General features: G+C 41.2%; 1 protein-coding gene across 1 annotated transcript; it reads right to left on the minus strand.

Annotated features, from left to right (window-relative positions):
* Positions 1-10078: 10078 nt before the first annotated feature.
* LOC134076272 (protein S100-A12-like) lies at positions 10079-13222 on the minus strand. The gene is made up of 3 exons (XM_062531265.1): positions 13129-13222; positions 10490-10623; positions 10079-10274 (listed from the first exon to the last, which is right to left on the minus strand). The coding sequence occupies exons 2-3, from the start codon at positions 10616-10618 to the stop codon at positions 10143-10145; spliced, it is 261 nt and encodes an 86-aa protein (XP_062387249.1). The 5' UTR covers positions 10619-10623; positions 13129-13222; the 3' UTR covers positions 10079-10142.
* Between the last annotated feature and the right edge of the window lie 13822 nt (positions 13223-27044).

Consider the following 27044-nt stretch of genomic DNA (forward strand, 5'->3'; position numbering starts at 1 on the left):
TAATTGCATATAATAACTCTGTTCTCATGTAATATCATTGTATGTGTATGTAGCCTACTTATTTCTATGTATTTTTTATATGCACGCGCACCCGCGCACCTTACCCGAATGCGCTATGATGGGGCGGTCTGAAGAGGGTAGCAAGTGCGTGTGAGATTTTGAATCTGTGGCGCCAGTAGGCCTAGCCTACTCAGTGCTGCGGCAACGAGTGTTTGTAAATGTTTTCCTTTGAGTTTGAAACTAACAACAATACCGATGAAACGTACTTTCACATTAGTTAAACGCTGTGCGCAGTTTGGACCGTTGCGTTACCAAACAGAGGACGCACGAAGAGAAAAAGCCTTCGGGGACTGCTGGTGCATTCACCAGATTTGGTGAGATTTTCTGTGTTTTCATATTGCTTGGTCTAGCAGAGAGACAGCAATCGCATTTTCCCTTTTTTCTGAGCATTATATTTTTTGATTGCTGCGGCCCTTTAGTTTTCCTGGATTGGATTATTGACTCTTGTGCGCGGTCCTGGCAAAATACAGGACATCTTTCGTTTAGTTTGGACTTTTAGGTTTATTTTCGGGACTGAATGAACGGGGGAATTGCAACGCTTGGGATTGTTTGGGACATTTAATTGTGTGTGAATAAAACGCCACTGTGCACGACCTGGGTTATTGTTTGGTGTGTGTCTTCCTTTACTGTTAAACCGAAGAAAGCGACATTGTTTCATTGTTATAATCAAGAGACGCACTCAGATGTGTAGTCTACGTAGTAGCCTACTTCATTCTCAGAATTATCTGTTTATTGCCATTCATATTTAGTCATTCAAAAAAACCCTTCTGCGTTTAATTAACACAGCCGAAGGTAAACGGTTGATTGTTACAACAGGCTAGCACATTTCCACCTGTTGTTAGACACACAATGCTGTCTCCTCTTTTCCGCGAATTTTGCATCTTTCAGTTTCAAGTCATCCATACATCTCTACTGTGTATGGTCGGACTAATGGGACGTCGGACCAATGGTTCTCTTTTTTTCGGAGTAATGAGATGTCGGACTAATGGTATCTCTATTGAATGGTTCATTTTCGGACGAATGGGATGTCGGACTAATGGGATGTCGGACCAATGGTCTGGCCCCGCGTTGTGCACCCACCCATATCACTACTGATAACTCTTAAAATAACATAAAAACAGCTTGCCATGGATTTCTGACCAGGTTTCCCTTGGTCAGTAGCACAACGTGTTAGGTATTGTACCATTAGGCTACAATTTTTAGATGTGCCAGACCCCTCCTTAATTATGACGTGAATTACCACAACCCTTGGCGCATTGCTCAATAAAAGAGAAGCGCATGGCGAAAAACTCGAGTCTACAATAAGCTTTGTGTAGTGATGACTATAGACTTTAGACTTCACATTTAGATCATGATAAGTCCCTCAATCTCTTGGATGTCTTTTTGATCTTTTTCAATTCTTGCTTCGATGCTGTCCTTATGCTGTTCACTTGTTGCGAATGCTGGTCTGATGACCTCCTGCATGGCATTGTTGACCTCAGCACATGCAGGCATTGACAATCAGGTCACCTGCTGCAACTCTGTCGTGCCTCTACCTGCTACTAGTCTTAATCTGCATTGCCATTTGTACTTGTGGAGATGGAGGCCACAATAAATAAATATTTTTTTATTTTGTTAGCTCACTCTTACTCACAACATGCTATCCGGCAACAAAGAATTCCATTCACTAGCTAACCAAGCGGTGCTGCTAGACTATGACAATGCAATGCATGCACAGAGACAAAAATGTTTTGATCTTACAAGATTTCGCCAGATGTCTGCATTTCAACCGAATTGGAATTCTATGTTACGACCATATAAATACAAATTTATTAACTACCATTAGGCCAAAGGGGGGAATTCTCTCATTTACACATTTTATTTTATGCGCTTCAATTGCTCACTTCTGTGTTAAGCGTATTCTCCCATTCCCGCTTCTGTCACATCCATAGTGTGAAATCAAGGCGGCCTTATGAAAGAGGCGTGATTTATTTTAAAAAGAACCAGACTGATCCACCACCTCGTTAATTTAGGTTGATATGAAAATGTGGATGGTGGACTTTCTAATTGACCTTCTGAATGCCATTTAAATCTAGCCTGGAAAACCAGCGCCAACTGCTGGACGGCAAAATGTTTTGCCTGCATTTGGGTCTGGCCTCGGACCATTGAACATTTTGAAAACACTGCCCTGAATCTGGCAGATGGCAACTAAACCAATCACAACGCAGAGATGTGTTTTGAATCAACGCGGGCGGGGCAGAGGGCTCTGGGGCGGGGTTTTGAGGGAGCGTTGGCCTATAGGCACAGACACGGTTTGAAAGACAACGGGTTGTGCTCATCAACAATGTTCCGTTGTATCCATTCATCGAGGCCAGACTAAATTAGACATCCAATCCATTTAGGCTGGTTTATCAGGCTCATTTAAATCCAGAAAGAACAAAAAACAGTCTTTGATTTTGAAAATGTAAGCATGGTGAACTGACTACACTAGAGAATGGCCTACAGTAAAATGATGTGTCATCACATAGCCTAACAAAGAATAGACCTGACAGACAGGTCTGATTTGTTTGCATGTAGCCTACGTGCCGCCATCGAGCCATAGACCTCTGAAGTTCGCCTACAAAAAAGCCACCATCTTTGCCCAAATAAGGAGATCCGGTATCTTTAGATTCTTTCTATGAGAAAATAACATGGGGATTTTCAATTATCGCACCTGTTAAACTCTCGCGGGGATGATGACATTGGAAATGCAGACGTTTTTCACTACACAGTTTTGTCCACTGTCGTCTAGTGGATACTGTGATCTTCGGTAGGTGAAGACGGCACACTTTGATCTTTGCTACCCCAGAGCTAACTTACCATGCAACTTGCCATAGGCAGTTAGCTTCAATTAACTCCTGGATCTCCTTATATGGGCAAAGATGGCAGCTTTGGATCCTTTTTGTAGGCGAACTTCAGAGGTCTATTAGCCCTTTTCACGGTGATGTCAGACGAAGCGTTGCTGGGTATCCTCCGGCATGTCCAGCCGCCAAATACTACAGAAGAAGAAGAAGAAGAAGAAGTATTCATGGGTTTCATCAGGTCCCTTTCCACAGGTGTATACAATCAAGCACCATGCAGTCTGCATTGATAATCAAGGTGCTTGATTGTATACACCTGTGGAAAGGGACCTGATGAAACCCATGAAAACCGAATGCGTGCAACAACATCAGTTCCATCGCTGTATTTTCAATTAGAATGTCCTGACTGAATGCGATGTGACCGAACACGACAAGTTGCTTTGCTACGCGACTTCTTCAACCCTGTTTTGTCCTAACCGAACGCGATGCGAGCGAACATTAGCGATAAAATCCATTTAATTCCATTGTTTTCAATGGGAGTGTCCAGACTGAAGTGACGCGAGCAGTGCGACGTTTTGAGAGAACTTTTGTTGGACGCCCCGTTTCTATTTTCTTTTTGTCGCTCGCTTTGCTCTGCTATTTTGAATGAGAAATATGGAAGCCTGTGACGCAACACAATGGCATATTTAACGGATTCAGTGTAGACATTAGACAACATTGACAGTCGCTCGCTAGGATCCGGTTAGGACAAGGTGTAAGGGGGAAAAACTTAAAGCCTTGTAGTTTGTTAAGCATCAAAGATACTGCAATGTTAATTTGTAATGTTATATGTAGCTTACATGTGTTAGAACTAGGCCTACTGCTGACATCGAGCAATAATATGCTGTTTCACCTTGTAGTGGTGCTCGACTATACCCTGGAAATCCTATTTAAATTGTGTCTGCAAGAGACTCTGGCAATGAGTTATGATGCACGTTACTTTTACCCCTTGGGGGGAACCAATCAAATCTGTGTATCTGATATAGGCGGGCCAGAGGCAAGCAAAACAGATGACGACAGAGCTGCAACGTTGGAAGTCAGTAAACATTGGTCGTAGTGTTATCCAATTGCATGCAGTAACATTTTCAAATGCATGCTTGGTGTCGCCCCTCGAGTTGGACCATCACATTATTCGTGGCATGACCCTTATAATCTTTCTAGATAACCAGGTTCTGGATTTTCCAGGCTAGACCTACAGTTTAAAACAGTTTGAGGTTGCTCCTCCCAAAACACCTGTAGTTATGCGCTTTTTTTTTACTTACACACCCTTACACACATGGGGTAGAATTCCCCCTTAGATCGTAACACTCTAGAATTTTTGTCAATACCATCAGGTTACTTCCACTTATTACTTTACCATGAGCCAAATAGGAAATATCTATGGCATAAGGCACCAGGCAGCTGATGACAATTTTCTGACAGCTGATAAACTATGGATAAAACTCCTGTTGTATGGCGGAAATCTGATGAAAAATGTTACGATTAATATGGCAGACAACATTTTTCAAATATTGGTATGAATGCCATAAGGTGTATGATATCATATGTGGTGTTATGAAAATCCTGGACCATCAATACATAGCTTGTTCTGATATACCATCTTTGGTTCAGGAAATTTGATGCAAAATATAGGTCTAATTCAGTTGTAGTGAAATGTGTAACGAGATATATACAGTATATATATATATATATATATATATATATATATATATATATATATATATATATATATATATATACCAATTTCAATCTGAAAATGTTCAGGACTTCAAACTTTACAATTGTACCAAGTTTCGTACTTTTATGAAAAAAGGGGACTTCTTTATCACATACTGTATCACCTGTACTATTAAAGCTCATGAAAACTGTCAAAAGTGCACTTTTTGGTCTTTGACCTATGCACAAAGTATGCCGATTTTGACAATGTTCCACCACTTGAATTTTCATGGACTTTTACTATGTGATATGGGAAGGTTTCAGGAACTAAATACAGCAAAAATCATTTCTGTTGCAATTAGTTTTGGGTTGGGTGTTTTTTTTTGTTATAGAATGCCTGGACTAATGTAGCTAAATAGAGTTGAGATGTTTATGCAACGAGCCCAGAGAGTTCGTAGGTTACAGTGATTATAATAACCTACAGACGTGAGTGGCTCAGTGCTTTTCTAAAACGGTTACCACATATCCCTGGCAAGATTTCTTAAAACTAGATGTAAGATGTATCACAAAGTGGTACCGAATATGACCGCTGTTCAGTCCTGCACATTCTCCCCGCAAAAATAAATCACGCTTGTCAATTAGTTTCCATCTCCGACTCCTATCCCTTGCTGCAACTCACTGTTTGCAGGTTTTCACTTGTGAATGTGTGCATTGGGAGTAATGGGATGTGTTTGTGCATGCGCGTGCATAGTGTAGTCACTAAATATATTAATTTATTGTATGGTCCCCCATGAACCAAATTACACAAAACTTACATTCAGAGGGTGTCATAATGATCCTACACTATGATCCACACAAATTTCGTGCAGTTTTTAACCTGTCAACCAAAGATACCTGTGATTCCAATGCCTAATTTTTCCTTTTTCATTTTTGACTAGGTGGAACTATACATTAAATGAGTGGTTATGGGATGGGTTGACATGGCCCCTAGGCCCTATGATTCTGGAGATATTCACAGAAAACTGTGTCTAGCCATCTACAAGCCAGTTGATGTACAGTCACTAAATGTTCACATAAATTAATTTATTGTATGCCCCCCCATGAACAGAGTTCCATGAAACGTGGCATGCATTCAGAGGATGTCATAATGATCCTACACTTCGAATTTAGTGCAGTTTTGACCATGTCAGCCAGAGATACTGTACCTACGATTATAACACTTAATTTTTGTTTTTTCATGTTTGACTAGGTGGCGGTATACATGAAATGACTGGCTATGGGATGGGTTGACATGATCCCTTAAGACCAACATACAAAAAAAGGTGGTCCTCCAAGGCCCTACGGTTCTCGAGATATTCACAGAAAACTGCGTCAGGCCACCTACAGGCCAGTTAGTGTATAGTAGTAACATAAATTATTTTATTGTATGGCGGCCCCCCATGAACGGAATTCCACGAAACTTGGTGTGAATTCAGAGGGTGTCATAATGATCCTACACTGCCAATTTTGTGCAGTTTTGACCATGTCAGGTCAGAGATACCTGTGATTACAACACCTAATTTTTGCTTTTTCATACTTATCTACAGTAGGTGACGTTATACATGAAAAGAGGTGACGGTTAAGCAATTTGCTTAACTAGGTGACGCTATACATGAAAAGAGGCGACGGTTAAGCAATTTGCCGGCTTTTTTGCAGCTCACCGAGTGGTTACTGGTCTTCAACGATCTTCTATAGCAAGTTTGGCAGCGAAATACAGCTTCTGTCATCTGTTATCAGGGATTTTTGAAATCCCGGAAGTACTTTTTTAACCATGTGTGCCTAATATAACACAACAGAATTTGAATTTCACTGTGAAACTTGCTATAGAAGATCGTTGAAGACCAGTAACCACTCGGTGAGCTGCACATTTTTAAAAATGAACGTTTAGGGGTGTTTTAAGGACAGAATAGACCATGCACAAAGCGAGCAATGTTAAAGCCATACAGAGCTCCATTCTAAATCTGCCAAATTCCACAAACGGGCTCAATCGTCGAGATTTCGGTGTCAAACACTCATTTTCATGCTAGGCAATACAGAAAATGGACTTAAAGTGTAAAATACCGAAATATTCCTTTAAAGTGATTGCTAAATGTGCAGTGCATTGGACCGCAGGGTTTCTTGCTCTGGCATCATTGTTGTTATGACTAAATAGTCTGTAGTTGTACGTCATTGTTCAACTTCACGCCCAGTGCTTATATGTTTACGCCCACACCGTGACAGCTTTTATGAAAGGAGGAATATTGCCCCTCCTTTTTACAAAGACCGAGCCAGCTCCACCTAACTGCAAATGTGCCGGCTTTCAGTGTTTCAGTGGTTAATGGTTCCATGCTATGCTTGTGGCCACATGCGCACCAAGTTTCGTGCACCCCGGTCTTTCAGTGTCCCGGGACTCCTTGATGCAAAATTGCGCAATAAATCTGACTTAACCTATATGACCGCTGCGTGGCGGTCATAACTAGATGCACCGCATAGTATAAACATTCTTTTGTTCCGTCAGCCATTTTACTTCTTAACTCAAAAAAAACATAGGTAAACCCCCCCCCCCCCCCCTCCCACTCATACTTTTGGATATGATGATGATGAGCCTTTTTATTTATTTATTTATTTATTTTATCTTATCTTATTTTTTATTGTTTTTTAACTATGGCTGCAATGTAGGCAACCTCTTAAACTGTGTGTGTGTGTGTGATTGTATGTGATCCGTACTGTACTTGCTGCACAACAAATTGCCCCATTGGGGGACAAATAAAGTTACTTACTTACATAGTGGTACACAATATGACCGAAGCTTTTCTGTATCTCCTATTTGTGCAATTTATATGCTAGATGTACCGCGCATGCACAGCTGACAATGCGGCCGTGTTTATTAGGCGTCATTATCTGCCCAGCGAACCAAAGCCCAATTGACGGAAATTCCACATTAGATGTGAACAAAAAGTGGCCGTATAGCCTACATTCCGCAAATATACTTCATGTCTGAATGTCCGCTACCGTCAGAAATGCGGCAAGCAATTATCGCAGTGGAATTATTACCCTGACTGAGATATTCTTCTGTTAAAATGGAAATGAAAGTAGGCCTAATGTTTCAAAGTTAAGTTTGCACATGAGAGCAATAATTTGCATTCGTGTTACATGGATATTATTTTGACTGAGGTATTTTGCTTTTATCATACAGTACATTTCTATATGTAAAATCATAACAGGCTGCTTTGTTCTTTTGTGTTGTCATTAAGCCCGTGTTTGGATAAGCCTAGTCCGTATGGCCTGTGCGCACATTTTATCTTATTTTTTCAGTCACATCCGGGGATGGTGGGGGTCGCCGGTGTTACATGGCAACTGGCTCCTGTGTCAACTGGCTTCGTTGATGACGTTCCACAATTCATGACGTTTCTTCGACAGATGTGGCATCTTGACTTGTCAACTTTCTGACAAAACTGGAGACGAACGAATACAAATATGCATGACATCTATAAATGGCCATATTGGCTGTAGTAGCAAGTTAACATGACTGATCATGTTATCTGGCTACCGAGTTATCTTGCTACCGTTGCCCAAGCCATTTAGTTGACCTTATAAGTTGGCTATCATGGTTAAGTTTTACAAACATTTCAACTGCTGTGGTTAGGCAGTGGCCACCTGTCTGTAACAGAGACACATGAACGCCAGCTGAAATAAAAATGTAATTGTGTATCCGTTTGTCCAACCTAGACTATCTTTTTAAGAATTCAGTTCATGAAACACTGCCATTGAAACGCAATGGGTAGGAAAAGTGTCCATATTTTATGTATTGAATTGTGTTGTGGAGTAACGGGTTCATGCTTATTGTCAGTGGGTTACTTTATGCCATAATCTGTGGGTTCAGTCCTCGCCTATATCCGTTGCTTTTGTATTTATATATGTTTAGATCAGCAATATGCTTCCACAATGTAGGCTACAGATAGACTAGGTGGCCACAGACAGCCTGACGAGCAGGCAGTGAAACATTTGTTAAACTTAACTATAGCTAACATACAGTCATGGCTGAAATTGTTGGTACCCATGCTAAAGTTGACTGAAAAGAGGAATATAAAATCATCTTTTGGAAATTGATTTTAATGGCTTAAGTAGCATAATAAAGCTGGTTTGATTTGCATTGAGCTCAATGAGCATCAAACAGGCTAATAGGCTAACTGAACAAAACACCATGCCAATCTCTAGGTATGGTGAAGTGTGTGATGATGTGGGGCAATTTTAGTTCTAAAGAACTTTATCAGGATGCATATCCTGGATCCATGATATAGGTGGCCTTTGAAAATAAAAAAAAACTGCCTGCCCATATGTTAACCCTATAGGTGCCTCTCATTCCTCGATCCTCACTGATGTACATAAAGAATGATGGGAAGGTAACAATGATAGTCTATCCCTTCGTCTATCTTTCTTTATGTAGATCAGTGAGGATCAAGGACCGAAGAGCGAGGGAGGACGTATAAACTCTAAATGAGAGGCACCCTATGTGTTAAATTCCCATATAGGGTTACATAGGGGTGCCACCATTTTTGACCCCAGTATTTTGGGAAGAACATTTATTTTTTTTTATGATACATTATTCATTCACAAAGACAATTGGTGTCCTTAAAGGTTGGATTTTTATCATATCATATATCATATACCTCATTTTATTACTTAAGCCATTAAAATCAATTTCCAAAAGATGATTTTTTATTCCTCTTTTTAGTCAACTTTAGCATGGGTGCCAACAATTTCAGCCATGACTGTATAAGGTCAACTAAATGGCTTGGGCAACGGTAGCAAGATACATGTGCTATGTTTATACTTTTTCGGACTAAATTGGCCCACTTTCAGTTTTCTAGTAAACTCGTAGGTACTGAGAACTCTAACTAAACTAGAAGATACTAGTTATATACTTCTAGTACACCTTTTAGTTCATTATACATTATTTTTAAGGTGTAAAAATACCAACAGGTGTAAAATTAGTAAACTTTTATGTGCACTACAAGTGAACATAATAGTTGTACTGTTTACTAATAAAGCACAATTATATGGCTTATTTATATTATTTCTATAGGCCTACTGCATTTATATTAAATGCGCACCATAAACCTCATTGTCTGAACCAAATGCTCAGTTGTCTGAACATATTTACGTAAGAGCTTTCAATGCAGAGGAACACATTTAATACACACGTCAAATGTGTGCATTTGACATGTGCACACCACATGTGAATGCTTTGTTGGATAATGAAATGTCACAGGTCACGAAACCGTAGGTGCTTGTGCTCGTCATCACCACTAGCTGCTGTATTATTTACTTGCAAATTACTTTATACTTTGTTATACAGTAACATCCTCTAATTTTGCTGACTGTATACGGGCATGTATATATGTGTATATATTGAGAGAGAGAGAGAGAGAGAGAGAGAGAGAGAGAGAGAGAGAGCTGTTGAAAACACTGAGGCAACCACAGGAAACAATATAAAATATTTATTAAGGACAGATAGCACCATCTAGTGGTAGTAGTGATGTAATCAACTCATGCCATGTCATTGATTGCTGCTGATAGGGCAGCCACCATAGTGACAAACTCTGTGAAGTTGACTGATCCACTGCCATCTTGGTCCAGTCCTTTAAAGATCTCATCAATAACATTCTTGTCCTTCGCATTCTGATGGGAAGAGAGAGTATGGTCGTCAGCATTGTGGTAACTATATTTCGAACACAGTTGTGAGATTTAATTTATTTCTTCTAATTGTAACGCAAGTTAATTATTCATTTTGTGGACATTGAAACAATGTCTAGTGACTAATAACAGTTCATGATGGTTAATTGCTAAGATTTTCAAGCCCCTTAAAATTGTAGGTAGAAATTGTTAAGCCTTACCCCAAGGGCACCGCCGAATTGAGCCTCCAGAAGTTTCTTCAGCTCAGGCTTGCTCAGGGTTTTGTCCGGGCCAGCATTTTGACGGAAGACTGCAATGATTCCCATCATGGATTGCTGCAGTGCGGTCATGGTGACTGTGAAAGAGAGACAGCACAGTGAGGGGCAGATTTACATACATTTGTGAATGCACCATTGTCAGCGCCATGGCCAACCCACAGAAAGTGCATGCTGAGACTTTATTTGATGTGCTATCTATACCTGTACTGTAGCTTCTCGGGTAATCTTTCTCTGCCCCCTACCACAATTTGTACTGCGCACAACTGAACGGCATGATGCCGTTGAACAGAACACAAGCTTGTGTGCTATCACCATACTAAGCTCAATCTTTTGCACAAGAGGTGTGAAATTACTCTGTATGCTTGGATAGTCCTTCAATCAATCAGACCAACGATCCAGGTGTGCCTGGTGGATAAGGCCTTTTGTGATTGGACCCAGCAAACGTGGACAGAAAGCAGGAGAGAGAGATGGCATAGCAGTTTCCCAGCCTGAGCTGAACGGCGAAATCTAAATCGCAGGGTTTACCCAGCCAAGAGTTAACATTAAAAGGGATCAAAAGTTTTGCGGTCGTGAAATAATAGCCTACATGATAAGATGTCAACAAGCAGGTAGATAATGCAGAGCAGTATTCTACTCTACTAAAGAAAATACTCCAACTTGTGCACATAGACTTTAATGGCCAAATCTAGGCTGATTCTAGGCTGATTTAAAATGGAACTACACTCTCATCTGGCATAATAATCAAGGGAAGTTGCAAATTTATCATGGGCAGTGATATCCCGCAGCATCTGAAAATAGTCCCCATAGACAACAAGCAGAAGTAGTGCATGATATCACTGCGCCCATAGAACATTTGCAACTTCCCTTGATTATTACACCAGATGAGAGTGTAGTTCCATGTCAAATCAGCCGATGTTGCTGCTGCAGAGCCATCTTTAGGGAATAGTCCGTAGGAGCAGCAACAGCAGCAACATTTCCGGAAAGGTACTGGCTCGATGAAATTCATTCTGGACTCTCTATCCGACCACATAAAGACCTCAGGATACTTCGGTTTGGCTTTAGGGACCCTCTACTCACTACCACGTAAGTGTAATGTTGTTTGGAACTGTAGAAGAGGTATAAAAATAGCATTTTGTAGCGGTGAATGATGTGCCCTGGTCACTTCCAGGCTACTTGCTTTCTCAAAACACATCCGAATGACATGATTTGATGTCAATTACTCCCAATCATCCGTAAATTGATCTAAAATGCATTTTACTCCAGATAATTTCTTTAAGGTTGCTTCTGACATACAAAGAAGCAAAAACTTGTGCTCTGAATACTGATTGTGTGGAACTCTGTACAAGCCTTCTAGGCTTCGTTCCCACCTTGCGCAGATATTTCTATGTGCTAAACTAATAAACCAAACTAAACTAATTCTGTTGTCTTTGAACGCTTTTCTTATACTGACGCATTTAACTGCAATTTGGATTAGCTGCTTTTACAAGGCGGAAATATTTCAGACATGTGAAACCAGACGTGTGCTTTCATAGCCAATTTTTGTACACACCATCTTTTTACACAAACCTACACTGTCCCTGTATACGCATGACACAGAAAAGAACAAATTGTCATTCTCAGCTCCTGCAATGTCTGCGGTTTTTCCTAAGTGCGGTAAAAAATAGTACATCTACAAAAAAAAGTACATCTACCCCCCATTGAGTTTGCACAATACAACAGGTTTTGATCTTGACACTGCACCTACAGTACAGTATATTGTTAGTTGTTCATGTATTACACACACACACACACACACCCATGTGTCTTTATGTTGCTATAGCAGCTTACTTGACTGTCAGAAAACTTGAACTAGGGATAGTTCAGATATTTTGCCTGGATATAAAATAGATAAGTATTACTGTACATTGTAAGCAACCTTCTGAAATGGTGCATTGTTAAAGATATAGAATTAACCCAACATAGTTACATTAATGTACTTTCGATTCACCTTTCCACAGGAAAAGGCATAGGGCTATTAAAATTATTATATATTTTTTAAATATATTTTGTTCGTGAATGGGATATCAAATAAATTAAATCAAAATCTCTCAATTCCAACTGATTTTTATTTTATTTTTTTATCCCATCCCTGCTTGAGAAACAGTGGCCGAAGGTTATCATGAACAAATTTGTATGGCAGCTGTAAGAAACAGAGAGGAAGACTCTGTAATAGTAATAGTTGGGTCTGCTGCACATTTGAACTGTGTAGTTATAACCAGAGAGTCTTCTACAGTAGATGATTTGGGCTATATTTCATAGCTTTTCCTCAAAAACAGTGATGAAGCGTTTTGGCAAATAAACATTACATTACATTCCGGAATTGCATGTTGGAGATCTTTAAGTAAACCAAATGGTTTGAAAAGGTGCATTGCACTCACTGTTAAATGTAACCTTCAGCTCATTATCACAAACATTGATTCATTTGCAATGGACCAACCAGCACTGATGACTTATTTACAAAGCTTAATGATGAGGGGGGATATGCAGATATAAACCCAGCAAGACAGAAATAATAATAAAAAAGCCCCCCAAGTTGAACTCACCGATTGGTGTGCTGTGGACCTGGTCTAGATGAAGAGCGTTGAGCAGAAGTGATGGAACTGGGAGGGATGGGCTGCATCTTTTATGCTGGCCAACCAGTCACACCCTGCTTTGATTTTGATCCCCCCCATTGTCTCTTTTCACTCAGGTAAATCCCTCACTGGCGTCCACACCTATCCTTTCTACCACTCCCTACTAAACATGCCATGACTCATCTAGGAACTAGGCTACTACACAAATGCACACAAGCCCTCCCCCCCCCCTCACATTTCTATTACATATATCTTCGCGGGTCTACGGTACCTGGGGCTATAATGTGTGGAAATCATAGGTCCTTTGTTACCTCATTTGCCCTTTTAGGTTTCTAGGCCTGTGTGTGTGTGTGTGTGTGTGTGTGTGTGTGTGTGTGTGTGTGTGTGTGTGAGAGAGAGAGTGAGTGAGTGAGAGAGAAATAGAGAGAGGGGGAGAGAGAGAGAGAGAGAGAGAGAGAGTAAAGTAGGTGAGAGAGAAATAGAGAGAGGGAGAGAGAGAGAGAGAGAGAGAGAGAGAGAGAGAGAGAGAGAGAGAGAGTGTAAAGTAGGTGAATGGGCCCTTGGTGTGAGCCACCATGCAGTGCAGTTCCCCCCCCCCCCCCACCCCCGCACAAGGTTGCAACATTGTTGCAAAATTGAAGCACCCAACAATGTCTGCACCCATATTCCCACACATTTCACCATCTGTCCTGCGGGAATGAATACCACACAAGATGGCAAAGCGATTCTCAGTTCAGACTGCCTTAGAATTGATACTGGAAGAGACAGGGGGATTTGAAGATGATGTAGATAACCCTGTCATTTAAGTGTGTTTTTTGCTGTACTAATAGTTTTATATTATGTACTTATGGAAATGAATATGTTCTTATCTGTGGAGAGCGATTTAGAGTTACAGACTTTTATTTTGAAATGGTTGTAACGTCCAACTCACCGGAAGGAAGAACATTCAATGAGGCGAAACAGAGTTGTTACAGGACGTATGATAAAGTTATCCGTGAATATTTGTGAAGTTAGCTCCTTTACTGGAGAGTCCATAAGCTCTTACGGTGTTTGTACACGTTCAAGAGGTAGTATTACACGTTGTCACACTGCTTTATTAAACTTCGGTGTAATAAATAAAATTGAACTTAATGCAACATCAGTTTTGGAAGAAGTAAAGAATAATGTAATGAAGCTATACGACGAAATAAGACAACTTGACATTAACAAAATTACATATGAGAGAATAGCAGGCATTGACGAATTTAATGCTGTAAGAGAGAGAAACCGCCTCCGTACGCTACTTGAATGTGATTACGCTCATTCTATCTATGGGTCCGCTGTCTCTAAAGTGAGCCATGAATATAGCCAACACTCTAGCGCGTCCTGCCTAGCAAGTAAACGCGCCGACGCTGCGGCAGAGGTTGCAGCTCAAAAAGCAGCTTATGAAGTGCTCTTAAAGGAAAAGGAACAAAAGGACAAAATACAACACTTAGAAAATCAACATAAGAAGGCCCTTGAATCCCAAAAATTAGAGCTAGAAAGATTACAAGCTGAGAAGGACCTAAGGGTAGCTCAAGCTAAATTAAAGGCCTACACCCAGGAAACCGATAGAGAAATAAATGCTCTGCACTTTGATTATGATTTTGAAGTGAAACCAAAAATAGAACCAATTACTGCACAACAAAAACCCAGCATTGAAAGCACATTGTCAAATGGGGATATGCCCTCTTTCGCCCAAGCACTTCATGACAGCATAGCCTTAAGCAGACTTCCAACTCCAGAGCCATCAGTGTTCACTGGTGACCCGATCCAGTTCATAGAATGGAAAGCCTCCTTCATGACACTTATTGACAAAAAGAACGTCTCTGCTGCAGACAAACTCTTCTATCTAAAGAAATATGTGAGCGGCCCAGCCCGTAAAACTTTAGAGGGAGCCTTCTACAGAAGCGATGATGTGGCTTATCATGATGCCTGGAACCGATTAAATAGCCGCTATGGACAGCCATTCCTCATACAGAAGGCTTTCAGAGAAAGACTCGCAAACTGGCCTAGAATCAACTCAAAGGACGCAATCGATCTTAGAGAATATTCTGACTTCCTGAATGCTTGTCAAGATGCAATGCCCCATGTGAAGGGTCTCCATATCTTGAACGACTGTCAAGAGAACCAAAAGCTAGTGCAGAAACTACCTGACTGGATCATCTCTAGATGGAATCGGCAGGTCACACAGAGTTTAAGTCGAAATGAAGAATTCCCAACGTTTCATGATTTTGCTGCATTTGTGGCAACGGAAGCAGAAATAGCATGCAACCCTGTAACTTCCTTTCATGCTCTCCGCTCTTCAGACACAGTTACGGAAAAAAGAAACCCAAAGGAAAACAACGGAAAGGTTAGAGTGTTAAACACACAAACGAACGATGAGGATCAAAGTAAAACAGAGAGGCCATCTGCAAAGCCACCATGCACATTCTGCCAAGACAGTGAGCATCAGATTTACAATTGCACTGAATTCACAGCTAAAGACCTGGAAGAGCGTAAGAAATTTGTACAGGAAGGAAAGCTTTGCTATGGCTGTCTTCGACCAGGGCATATTTCTAAAGACTGTCGCCATCGACACACATGCAACAGTTGCAAAGGCAGACATCCTACTAGTCTACACGACCACAATTTTGTGAAGCAGACAAGGCCAATTCCGTCAGTTAATCCACAGAAAGGGCCAAATGATGCAAGCGCCACAGCTCTAAATGTGGCTTCAGGTCAAACTACTAATACCTCTATGATAGTGCCAGTATGGGTGTCCACGAAGAACAACCCAAACAATGAGAAGTTAGTATACGCATTACTTGATACTCAAAGTGACACTACATTTGTTGATCAAGCAGTGTGTGATGCTCTCCAAGCTGACTCCTATCCTGTTAAATTAAAGCTGACCACAATGTTAGACAAGGGCACAGTTTTGCAGAGTAGTAGAGTAACAGGCCTTCAAGTAAGAAGCTACAATTCAACTAATCACATTGATCTCCCACCCGCCTACACAAGAGAATGCATACCAGTAAATCGCACCCATATCCCCACCTGTGAGACCGCCAAGAGTTGGAGACATCTTGTGGCTATCGCTAAAGAGATCCCACCTCTTCTGGACTGTGAGATTGGTCTGTTGATAGGTTATAACTGTTCAAGAGCAATGGCTCCCAGAAAGGTAGTTGTGGGCGATGATGAGGAACCTTACGGCATACAGACAGATCTTGGGTGGAGTATAGTGGGATATTCACCAGCACGCCTTGACATTTCTCAAACCAGCAGTCTATGCCACCGCGTGGCTGTTAAAGAGCTTCCCTCTATCACTGCATCAGATATCATTCACATCTTAGAAAGTGACTTCAAAGACACCAGTGAAGACAATAAGAAAGTGTCACAAGAAGACATCCTGTTCCTAAGCAAAATGAAAGAAAACATAAAGAAAAACAGTCTTGGTCATTATGAAATGCCCCTGCCATTCAAAGAAAGACCCGCACTACCCGACAATACACAGCTCGCCATAATTAGACTCAATCACCTAAAACGAAGGTTATGCAAAGATCAGACATTCCGCAAACATTATACTGACTTCATGAAGGAAATCATAGACAGAGGAGATGCTGAGGAAACTGTAGAAGATAGCATTAAGGGAGAGACCTGGTACTTACCTCATCACGGAGTATATCATTCAAAGAAGCCAGGAAAGCTGCGTGTGCTCTTTGATTGTTCGGCGAAATACCAGAGTACATGCCTAAACGATCACCTACTCCAAGGGCCAGACATGATCAATAATCTAAATGGCATTCTCATCAGATTCCGTCAGCATCCCGTAGCTCTGATGTGCGATGTGGAAAAGATGTTCCACCAGTTCCATGTCAGCGAGAATGACCGAAACTACCTACGCTTCCTTTGGTGGAGGGATGGTGACTTAGACAGAAAACCAGATGTGTTCCGCATGAAAGTCCATCTCTTTGGTGCCACATCGTCACCTGCATGCGCGAACTACGGATTGAAACACCTAGCTCAAGAGTACAGCAGTGAATACCCCCTTGGAGCTCAATTTGTAATGAAGAACTTTTATGTTGATGACGGTGTTGCCAGTGTGCTCAATACAGAAGATGCAATAAGATTAGCCTCAGAGGCAAGAATGCTTTGTGCGAAGGGCGGTCTTCGGCTGCATAAATTCATGTCCAACGATCAAGCCGTAATGGAAAGCATCCCTAAATCAGAACAAGCAGAGTTGAGGGATGTTGAGTTCACCTTCGATGATGTCCCATTAGAAAGAACACTAGGTATCCAGTGGCATAGAGAATCTGATTGCTTCAAGTTCAGAATCCAACTCCAAGATCAACCTGCCACAAGACGTAACATACTATCCACAGTGGCTTCGGTGTATGACCCCCTTGGGTTTATTGCACCTGTGTTACTTGATGGGAAAAGAATCCTGCAGGAAATGTGTAAACACGGCACTGGCTGGGATGAGCCCTTGCCGCCTGCGCTCAAGCCACGGTGGAAGTGCTGGAAAGAGGATCTCGCAAACCTAAAGGAACTAAGTATACCCCGCTGCTATGCACCTGCTAGTTTTGGAGAAGTCACAAAGGCAGAATTGCATCATTTCTCTGATGCGAGTACTGTGGGCTATGGCCAGTGCTCATATGTAAGACTCTGTAATCAAAAGGGAAACATCCATTGTGCTCTGGTGATGGCAAAATCAAGAGTGGCTCCCATGAAATTGACCACCATTCCCAGATTAGAGCTGACAGCTGCTGTCACCTCTGTGAAGGCAAGCAGCATGCTTAAAAGTGAACTGGAAAATATTGATGAGTTTTTCTGGACAGATTCTAAAGTCGTACTTGGATATGTCAACAATGAGGCACGGCGCTTCCATGTATTTGTTGCAAACAGAGTGCAAAGAATACACCAGAGTTCAACACCTCAACAATGGAAATACATCCCCACCGAAGAAAATCCGGCAGACCACGCGTCGAGAGGATTGACTGTTAGAGAGATGCTGGCCTCCAACTGGTTTACCGGACCCAAGTTTTTATGGGAAAAGAATATTGATCTCTCCAGGGAAGTCTCGTCAGAGCTGTTAGTAGGAGATCCAGAGGTTAAAGTAGCTCGAGTCCTAAACACAGTAAGCACAGATGAGATGGGTCTAACAGACCGTCTGTCCAACTTTTCTTCATGGTCCCGTGCAACCAGAGCTGTCGCTCGCATTCTAAGGTGGACAAAGAAAGACAAATCAAACCACCTAGCAACTGTAACAGAAAGAAAGAAAGCAGAAAGTGTCATAGTTAAAGCTCTACAAAGTGAGACGTACAAAGATGAAATAAATACAATAAGACAGGGAAAAACGTTGCCACAGAACAATGAATTGTACACTCTTGATCCCTTCATAGGAGAAGATGGTGTCCTTAAGGTGGGAGGGAGGCTCGTCAACTCCTCATCCTCATATGCCCTTAAACACCCCATGGTCATTCCTAAGAGTCACCCCATAACGAAAATGATCATTGCTGACTGTCATGAAAAGGTGAAACATCAAGGGAAGGGATTCACAATGAATGAAATACGATCTAATGGATTTTGGATACCTGGCATGAATAGGGTTGTGGCATCCTACATTCAACAGTGCGTCATCTGCAGAAAACACAGGAGACCCACTGAAGAACAGAGAATGGCTGATCTCCCATCAGAAAGAGTAGACCCCTCCCCGCCATTCAGTTATTGCGGCATGGATTGTTTTGGTCCGTTTATAGTTAAACAAGGACGGAACACCAAAAGATATGGCCTTCTTTTCACATGTTTCTCTTCCCGTGCAATACACATTGAGATGCTGACCGACCTGTCCACAGACACCTTCATCAATGGGCTGCGCTGTTTCATCTCCATACGCGGTACGGTCAGACAGATAAAGTCGGATCAAGGAAGCAACTTCATCGGAGCTCGAAATGAATTACGCGAAGCGTTAAAGGAAGTCGATTCAGAACGAGTAGCCGCCTTTCTGTCAAACAAACAGTGCGACTTCATCATGAATGCACCACATGCAAGTCATGCTGGAGGAGTGTGGGAGCGACAAATCAGGACAATAAGGGCCGTCCTCAACACCACTCTCTCACTTTCCCCAGGAAGGATAGATGATTTTGCTCTCCGTGCCTTCTTTTATGAAGTGATGGCAATAGTAAACAACAGGCCCCTCACTGTTGCAAATTTAAATGATCCAAACAGTCCAGAGCCCCTTACGCCAAATCACTTGCTTACGCTCAAGTCCACCGTAGCGCTACCACCACCAGGCGACTTCACTAGAGAAGATCTGTACTCACGTAAAAGGTGGCGACAGGTACAGTTTCTAGCTGAGCAGTTTTGGAGTCGTTGGCGTAAGGAATATCTTGCCAACATCGCCACAAGACAACGTTGGCACGTTACAAAAAGAAACATACAAATAGGCGACATAATGATGATGAAAGATGAGGACTTACCTAGAAATGAATGGCGTCTCGGAAAGGTTTTGGAGACTACAGCAAATAAGGATGGGCTAGTTAGAAAGGTTAAGATACAGTTGGGGGACAGAAACCTAAATGAAAAGGGTAAGCGTATCACCAAGCCTTCAGTAGTTGAACGCCCCATACAAAAGCTAGTTCTATTAATGGAGACTTAAGAAATGAATTTAGGATGTTTTACTAATTCCTTCTACTGAGTAATGCTTTGGGTTTAAAATTCAGTTCATGATTTAAAAGGTGTCAATTCATGATTTAAATGTGTTAAAAATGTGTTTAAGGTCAATAAGCTTACATGATTTCACAGTGTGTTAAGTATACATTCTTCAGATATATTCTCTGATGTTTTGATGTTATTGAATGTTAAGCCAGGGTAATTTTCTATGGAAATCATTCGTACCAGTGGTAAATGTGAACTCATGATTTGGTGGGAGTGTAGATAACCCTGTCATTTAAGTGTGTTTTTTGCTGTACTAATAGTTTTATATTATGTACTTATGGAAATTAATATGTTCTTATCTGTGGAGAGCGATTTAGAGTTACAGACTTTTATTTTGAAATGGTTGTAACGTCCAACTCACCGGAAGGAAGAACATTCAATGAGGCGAAACTGAGAGTTGTTACAGGACGTATGATAAAGTTATCCGTGAATATTTGTGAAGTTAGCTCCTTTACTGGAGAGTCCATAAGCTCTTACGGTGTTTGTACACGTTCAAGAGGTAGTATTACACGTTGTCACACTGCTTTATTAAACTTCGGTGTAATAAATAAAATTGAACTTAATGCAACATCAGTTTTGGAGCCATCCTTCAGTAGAGGCAGCTACAGATGATGCAGAGGAAGAAGTTTCAGAATGTGAGGATCATTGCAGATGTAGTGAGAAAGTTCAATTTCTAATGGAATTCAAATAAATAATTCAGTATAGTTCTGGAAAAACATCCTTCATTTGTACATTAGTTGATAATTGTCCAGTTATGGCTGTTTTATGATGCATTTCCTTATTTTGTTGCATTTGACCAGGCGCACTGATCACAACATAAAATGACCGAAATGTCACTTGAGCTCGTTCTACTAGGGGGTTTATTAAACAATAGGTTGATGACAAAACGGAAAATTGGGAGAATAACTGGAACACAGCAGGAAGACCAATCACAGGCGTGGTAGCCGGAACACAAGTATCCAACGACTGCACGGGGTGCCTAAGGTTTTAAAGGGTATATCTCCGCCCACTCGTTACAGGTCACACCTGCACACAATAACAAATGAAAGCATACTGCCGAGCAGCCAAACATTGAAAGAGGAAACAGCACCACCACAGGTAGTAGGGGGACATAACACACCCCCACACCAAAATGGTGACTGCAGTCTCCATAATCATAACATATAATAAGTAAAAAGACACATGTGGCGCCATACACAAACACCCCACGAACAGAGATGCGTGTGACACTATTTCAAAAACTCAAAATGTTTCTTTTACAGCAAAGGCTGTACTTTAAAGTATGGACACACAAACAAACACATGAAGACACACACAAGAACAAACAAAAAGAAACCATAACAATACAGTTACTAACGGTAGACATGAAAACAGAGGACTAAGGTACTCTAGATAAAGCATCTGCCAAGACATTATCAGTACCGCGTATATGCAGAACCTCGATGTTAAAGGGTTGGAGGATCAAGATCCAGCGCATCAGGCACTGATTGGCATTTCTCATGCGGGTGAGGAACTTCAGGGGGTCATGATCACTATAACCGATTGTTCTATCTGACGCACCCAGGTACACTTCAAAGTGTTGAACTGCAAGAACAAGGGCTAACGTTTCCTTTTCGATGGTGGAGTACCGCCGTTGATGTGGATTAAACTTCCTAGAGAAGGAGGAAATGGGGTGATGTACATTCCCATCACCATCTTGGAGAAGGACAGCGCCAGTACCTTGACCACTTGCGTCAACCATCAAGAAAAAAGGTGTCGCAAAGTCAGGTGCAGCCAACACAGGAGCCGAAATAAGTAATGCTTTCGCATTGTCAAAGGCGCTCTGACACTGGTCAGAGCACTGGTAAACCAACTTTGGTAGTAAATTGGTCAGTGGAGTAGGCCTGCATGATTCAGGGAAAAATATGAATCACGATTTTTTAGCTTAGAATTGATATCACGATTTTCTGTCACAATTTTTTTTTCCTCGCAAAGTGCAATGTTTATTGCACACATGAACCATGACAAAAACAAAAGTAATTGGCAGTAGGCCTACCAGACATAGCCTAGATTTTTTGGGGCATCTATAGCACATTGCCTATCACTACGAGCCTAAACATAACTGCATGGGCAATTTTTTTTTTTTCATTGAGGCCTTCATTTACATGTGTGTGGAGTTGACTCAAGAAACATTAAGATAGTTATAAACTGTCTGCATTTACAGTCAATGTGCAATATCTACAAAATAAATAATTCATTTTTGATAGGCTAAATGGCCAATTGATGCTCCTTTTCTTTAGATACTGAAGTTTCAGTTAGTTGCAGGAGGGGAGTAGCGTTTGTCCAATGTGTGCATAATGTTTCGAAATCTGTCACGTTCTAGTGTTTATTGGAACCATATGATTATTTTGCTAGATGGTAAGCAATTACCTCTGTTACCTTAATACCTCCGCCAAGGAGGTTTTCATCGGGCTTTGTCTGTCTGTTTATTAGCAAGATAACTAAATGACATTTTCAGGAAACGTCTGAAATGACTGGGTGTTCCAGACGGTCATGCGGTGTTCCAGGCGGTCATGCTCTGAGACGGTCATGCTCTGAGACTATCGCGAGACTGAGGATGAGATCTAAAGGCTGGCTTACATTGCACGATTTTGGCCTGTTTTAACAGTCGGCGACTAAATTTCCAAAATCGGGCGGAAATCTTGAGAGTTGTGCTAGAATCGCAGCGCGCTCCCGTCATCTAAATCGTTTAGTGTAAGGTGCCAATCTTAGCGGTTTTAAGTCCGTCGGAGGCAGTCTTTCTCTAGTTTTGCCGTTAAGACAATATCAAACATGTTTGATATTATCGGAAGTCTTTTCAGTCGTGGCTCATGCAAATAGTGACGTGAACATTAAAAACCAATAGTAACCTCTCGCGAACACGAAAACAGGAAGGGGCAAAATAGGCGACAGCTGTAGCCTATATGATTATTTGTTATTTCATTTCTTATCATTTATTAGTCGGCTATTCTACGAGACAGAACAACTCTATATCTGTTAGTGATGTCACACATCAAACAATGCTGCAGAAACGCGAAAAAAATACTTTGATATGAGTAGGCTATCATGTGATTTCCTGTTAATGATGACGTGTAGCCTATTGCACGATGGAAATAATTTGAAGGAATCTAGCAGCAGTCTTGTAAATAGTGACCCACAGTCTTTGCAAAATCCTAATCTGAGACTGGCCTGTGACTAGACTGTGACTAAAAACTCAATGAATTGTCTTTAGATGTGAGAGGGTCTGAGACTGTAGTCTTTAAAAAATCTTTTCCAAATCTTTGCAAAGTCTGTCAATGTAAGGTAGGCTTAACATGGCAGCGCGCTGATTCCAAACACGACACAAACTTGTTTTTTCTCCGAACTATCTAATCAAGGAATTTATGAACGAACAAGCCCGTCTGGATTACCCATCTTACTATACCCAGGAAAACCTTTTCACCTACATCGACAGCTATTTCTACAACGTGGACATCATGAGCCAACCAACAACAAAGAAAACTAAGCGAGATTCATCCACCGAGACGGACTTAACAACAATCGAGGTCAGTGTGCTCGAATCGATTAACAACAAACTGTCAATACTCGAACTTCTTCACACAGATATCAAAGAACTTAAAGCCAGCCTCGACTTCTCCCAGTCACAAATCGACACACTCATGCAAGAAAATAACGAATTGAAAGGAACTGTTAACAATCTATCAGCCCAGGTAACAACACTCACCCAAGAAAACAAGAACATAAAAGAAACTATCTTAGACCTCCAGTGCCGCAGCATGCGCGACAATTTAATCTTCTCTGGAATAAACGTACCTCAAAATACTCCCGACGACCCAGAAAAAGCAGTAAACGATTTTATGATCGAATCACTAAAGCTACCCGTGACAACAGTTCAAGACATTACATTCCACCGTGTACATCGTCTCCCCTCCAAAGACCTCAACAAACCCCCGCCAATAATCGTAAAATTCGAACATTACAAGCACAAGGAAACCGTCAAAAGCAGAGGAAAGCAGCTAAAAGGAACCAACTTTGGAATGAACGATCAATTCCCCAGAGAAATTCAGGACAGACGCAGAATCCTTCTGCCATTCATGAAGCAGTTCCGCGAAGCAGGAAAACGGGCCAATTTATCAGTGGATAGACTGTATGTGGACAGGCAACTTTTCATTGATCCCAACGTCACCACCTGGCTACAATAGCCTAAGGATCCCCACCACATCAGACGCCAGTATCCAGAACTGTTAATATAACTCTATTTTTGATTCTCTATGCCATAGTATATTCTTAAATTTCTCTATATCCCACAGTCCCATCATATATCTACATGGTTTTACACTACTCCCCCTATACCTTCATGCTTACCCTCACAATAAAGGAAAAAATGATATATAGACTTGTATATAGACTTGTCTTTGTCATTGCTAGCACTTGCCACTGTATGTCACTGTCGTTGTCAGTGTTATTGTTGTTATTAGTGTTGTTGTGGTTGTTGTTGTTGTTGTTGCTGGTGGTGGTAGGGGTGTTGCTGCTGCTGCTATTGTGGTGGCAGTTATTGTTGTTGTTATTGTGGCTGTCTAACATGTTTCATCCCTTCTCCAATGTGTGTCTCCCCCCTCCCTCTCTCAACACTCAATCTCCTACCAACATACTACACTTACAATTACACCCATACAGCACACATACCCCACTCACATACCCTCACCTACACAAGCCCAAGCCAACGCAACTTTTCTTACTGCACTCTCAGACAAATGTTAATTCTACATTATGCCCAGTCTATCTTTCTTAACTTGGAACGTTCGCGGTGTTGGATCACGGGCAAAGAGGACCAAAGTGCTTGACCACTTAAACAATCTACAAGCGGACATATGCCTCCTTCAAGAAACCCACCTCTCCGAATCCAACTGCAACCAACTTAAAACAGCACAGTACAAGCAGGTATTTACAGCTAATTATAATTCCAAGCAGCGAGGAGTCTGTATCTTAATTCATAAAAAAATCCCTTTCAAACTGAACACCACTATAGTTGACCCGGAGGGGCGCTACATCATTATAAATATCTCTATTGACAACAATCCCATTACAATAGGAAGTCTTTATGGCCCAAACTCAGATGAACCAACCTTCTTCCAGTCCTTTTTCTCAGCCATAACAGATCTGACTGATTGCCCAGTAATAATAGCAGGAGACTTCAACACAGTATTAGATCCATCAATAGACCGATCTGATAACTCAAGAAGCAAATTAACCTGGCAATCTACCTCAACTATAAAACAGTTCATGAGTGATTATGGCCTTGCTGACAGTTGGCGCCAGCAGCACCCAAGCAGCAGAGAATACTCCTTCTACTCACCAGTCCACAGATCATATTCCCGCCTTGACTTTTTCCTCACAAGTAACTCATTAATCTCCAATATCACCCAGTCAACTATCCATCCGATAATTATCAGTGATCATGCCCCAGTCACAATACAGCTGACCTTAGGCAGTTTGCACAAAACAGTTCCCAGATGGCGCTTTAACACCTCTCTTTTACAGGACCCACACTTTGACACCTTTATAAAAAAGGAGTGGGCATTCTTTCTAGATATGAATGACTCCCCTGAGTCATCCCCTCCTCTGGTGTGGGAAACAGGAAAGACAGTACTCAGAGGAAATATCATTTCATTCTCATCTCATAAAAAAAAGATGGAAAAAGTAAAAGAAGCTAACTTGGAGGAGAAAATTAAATACCTAGAAAACATTAACATGGCCAACTCAACAGATGAAACTCAGAAGGAACTAAAAATATATAAAGCAGAACTCAATGACATAATTAACAAACGCACTCAATTTTTAATACACAGATTAAGACAAGAACATTTCCAACATGGCAATAAATCTGGCAAATATTTAGCAAACCAAATCAACAGAAACAAAGAAAAAACTACAATAACTGCTTTACAGAACTCAGCAGGGGAAATCACTCATTCACCCAGTGAAATAAATCAAATCTTTCTTAATTTCTACAACCGGCTATATTCATCAGAAAAAGAACCTGATACAGAGGACATCAATTCTTTCCTTAACAATGCAAATCTACCACAAATAAACAATCAACAAAAGATCTACCTAGAAACACCATTATCTCAAGATGAATTTCTAGTTGCTCTAAAATCCATGCCAAACAATAAAGCACCTGGTCCAGATGGCTTCCCTGCGGAGTTCTATAAACACTTCTGGTCGATTCTAGCCCCACTATTCATCCGGATGACCAAAGAATCAAAACAAAACTCCAAATTACCAAAAACTTCTAATACGGCAACCATTTCACTCCTACTGAAACCCAATAAAGACCCAACCTCGCCGTCAAGTTACAGACCAATCTCTCTAATTAACGTAGATACAAAAATAATCGCCAAAGCCCTAGCGCTCAGATTAGAATTGATTATACCATCCATCATTCACCCTGACCAAACAGGTTTTGTCAAAGGCAGGTTGGCCTCCAGCAACACCCGCAGGTTATTCAATATCATTCACCACTCCACAATGCAAAAAATTGATACGACTATCGTCACACTAGATGCCGAAAAGGCATTTGATAGAGTCAACTGGAAATTCCTGTTTTCCACGCTAGAGAGGCTTGGCTTTGGGGACTCATTCACTAGTTGGGTAAAACTGCTGTACACCTCACCATCTGCAACTATCACCACCAACGGACTAACCTCACAAAGTTTCACCTTACACAGGGGGACTAGACAAGGATGCCCACTATCACCACTCCTGTTCACCATCTTCATTGAACCTCTAGCAGCTACCATCCGCCAAAACATGCTCATCAAAGGTATTAGGACTGAAAAAATCCATCACAAAATCTGCCTTTATGCGGATGATATATTATTATTCTTGCAAGACCCCTTCATTTCCATAAAAGAAACAATCAAAGTCATCAACTCCTTTTCAAATATATCTGAATACTCAATCAACTGGAACAAATCATCTGTCCTCTCGTTACAACCTAGGAGTCAGGATGTGGCAGCCAACACACTACCTATACCCCTTTGCACTGATCACATCACTTATTTGGGCATAAAGGTTTCCCCCAGGCTGTCAGACTTATTTACTCTCAATTTCACTCCCCTTCTGAAATCAGTACAAGAAGACCTCCA

The sequence above is a fragment of the Sardina pilchardus genome, chromosome 3 (genome assembly GCF_963854185.1).
Source record: "Sardina pilchardus chromosome 3, fSarPil1.1, whole genome shotgun sequence".
Lineage (NCBI taxonomy): Eukaryota > Metazoa > Chordata > Actinopteri > Clupeiformes > Clupeidae > Sardina > Sardina pilchardus.

Excerpts from the sequence above, each read along its gene's own strand:
- LOC134076272 (XM_062531265.1), bottom strand. The coding sequence starts at position 10,618 with ATGACCGCACTGCAGCAATCCATGATGGGAATCATTGCAGTCTTCCGT. Across the intron at positions 10,275-10,489 it reads AATTCGGCGGTGCCCTTGGG|AATGCGAAGGACAAGAATGT; the intron begins GTAAGGCTTAAC and ends TCTTCCCATCAG.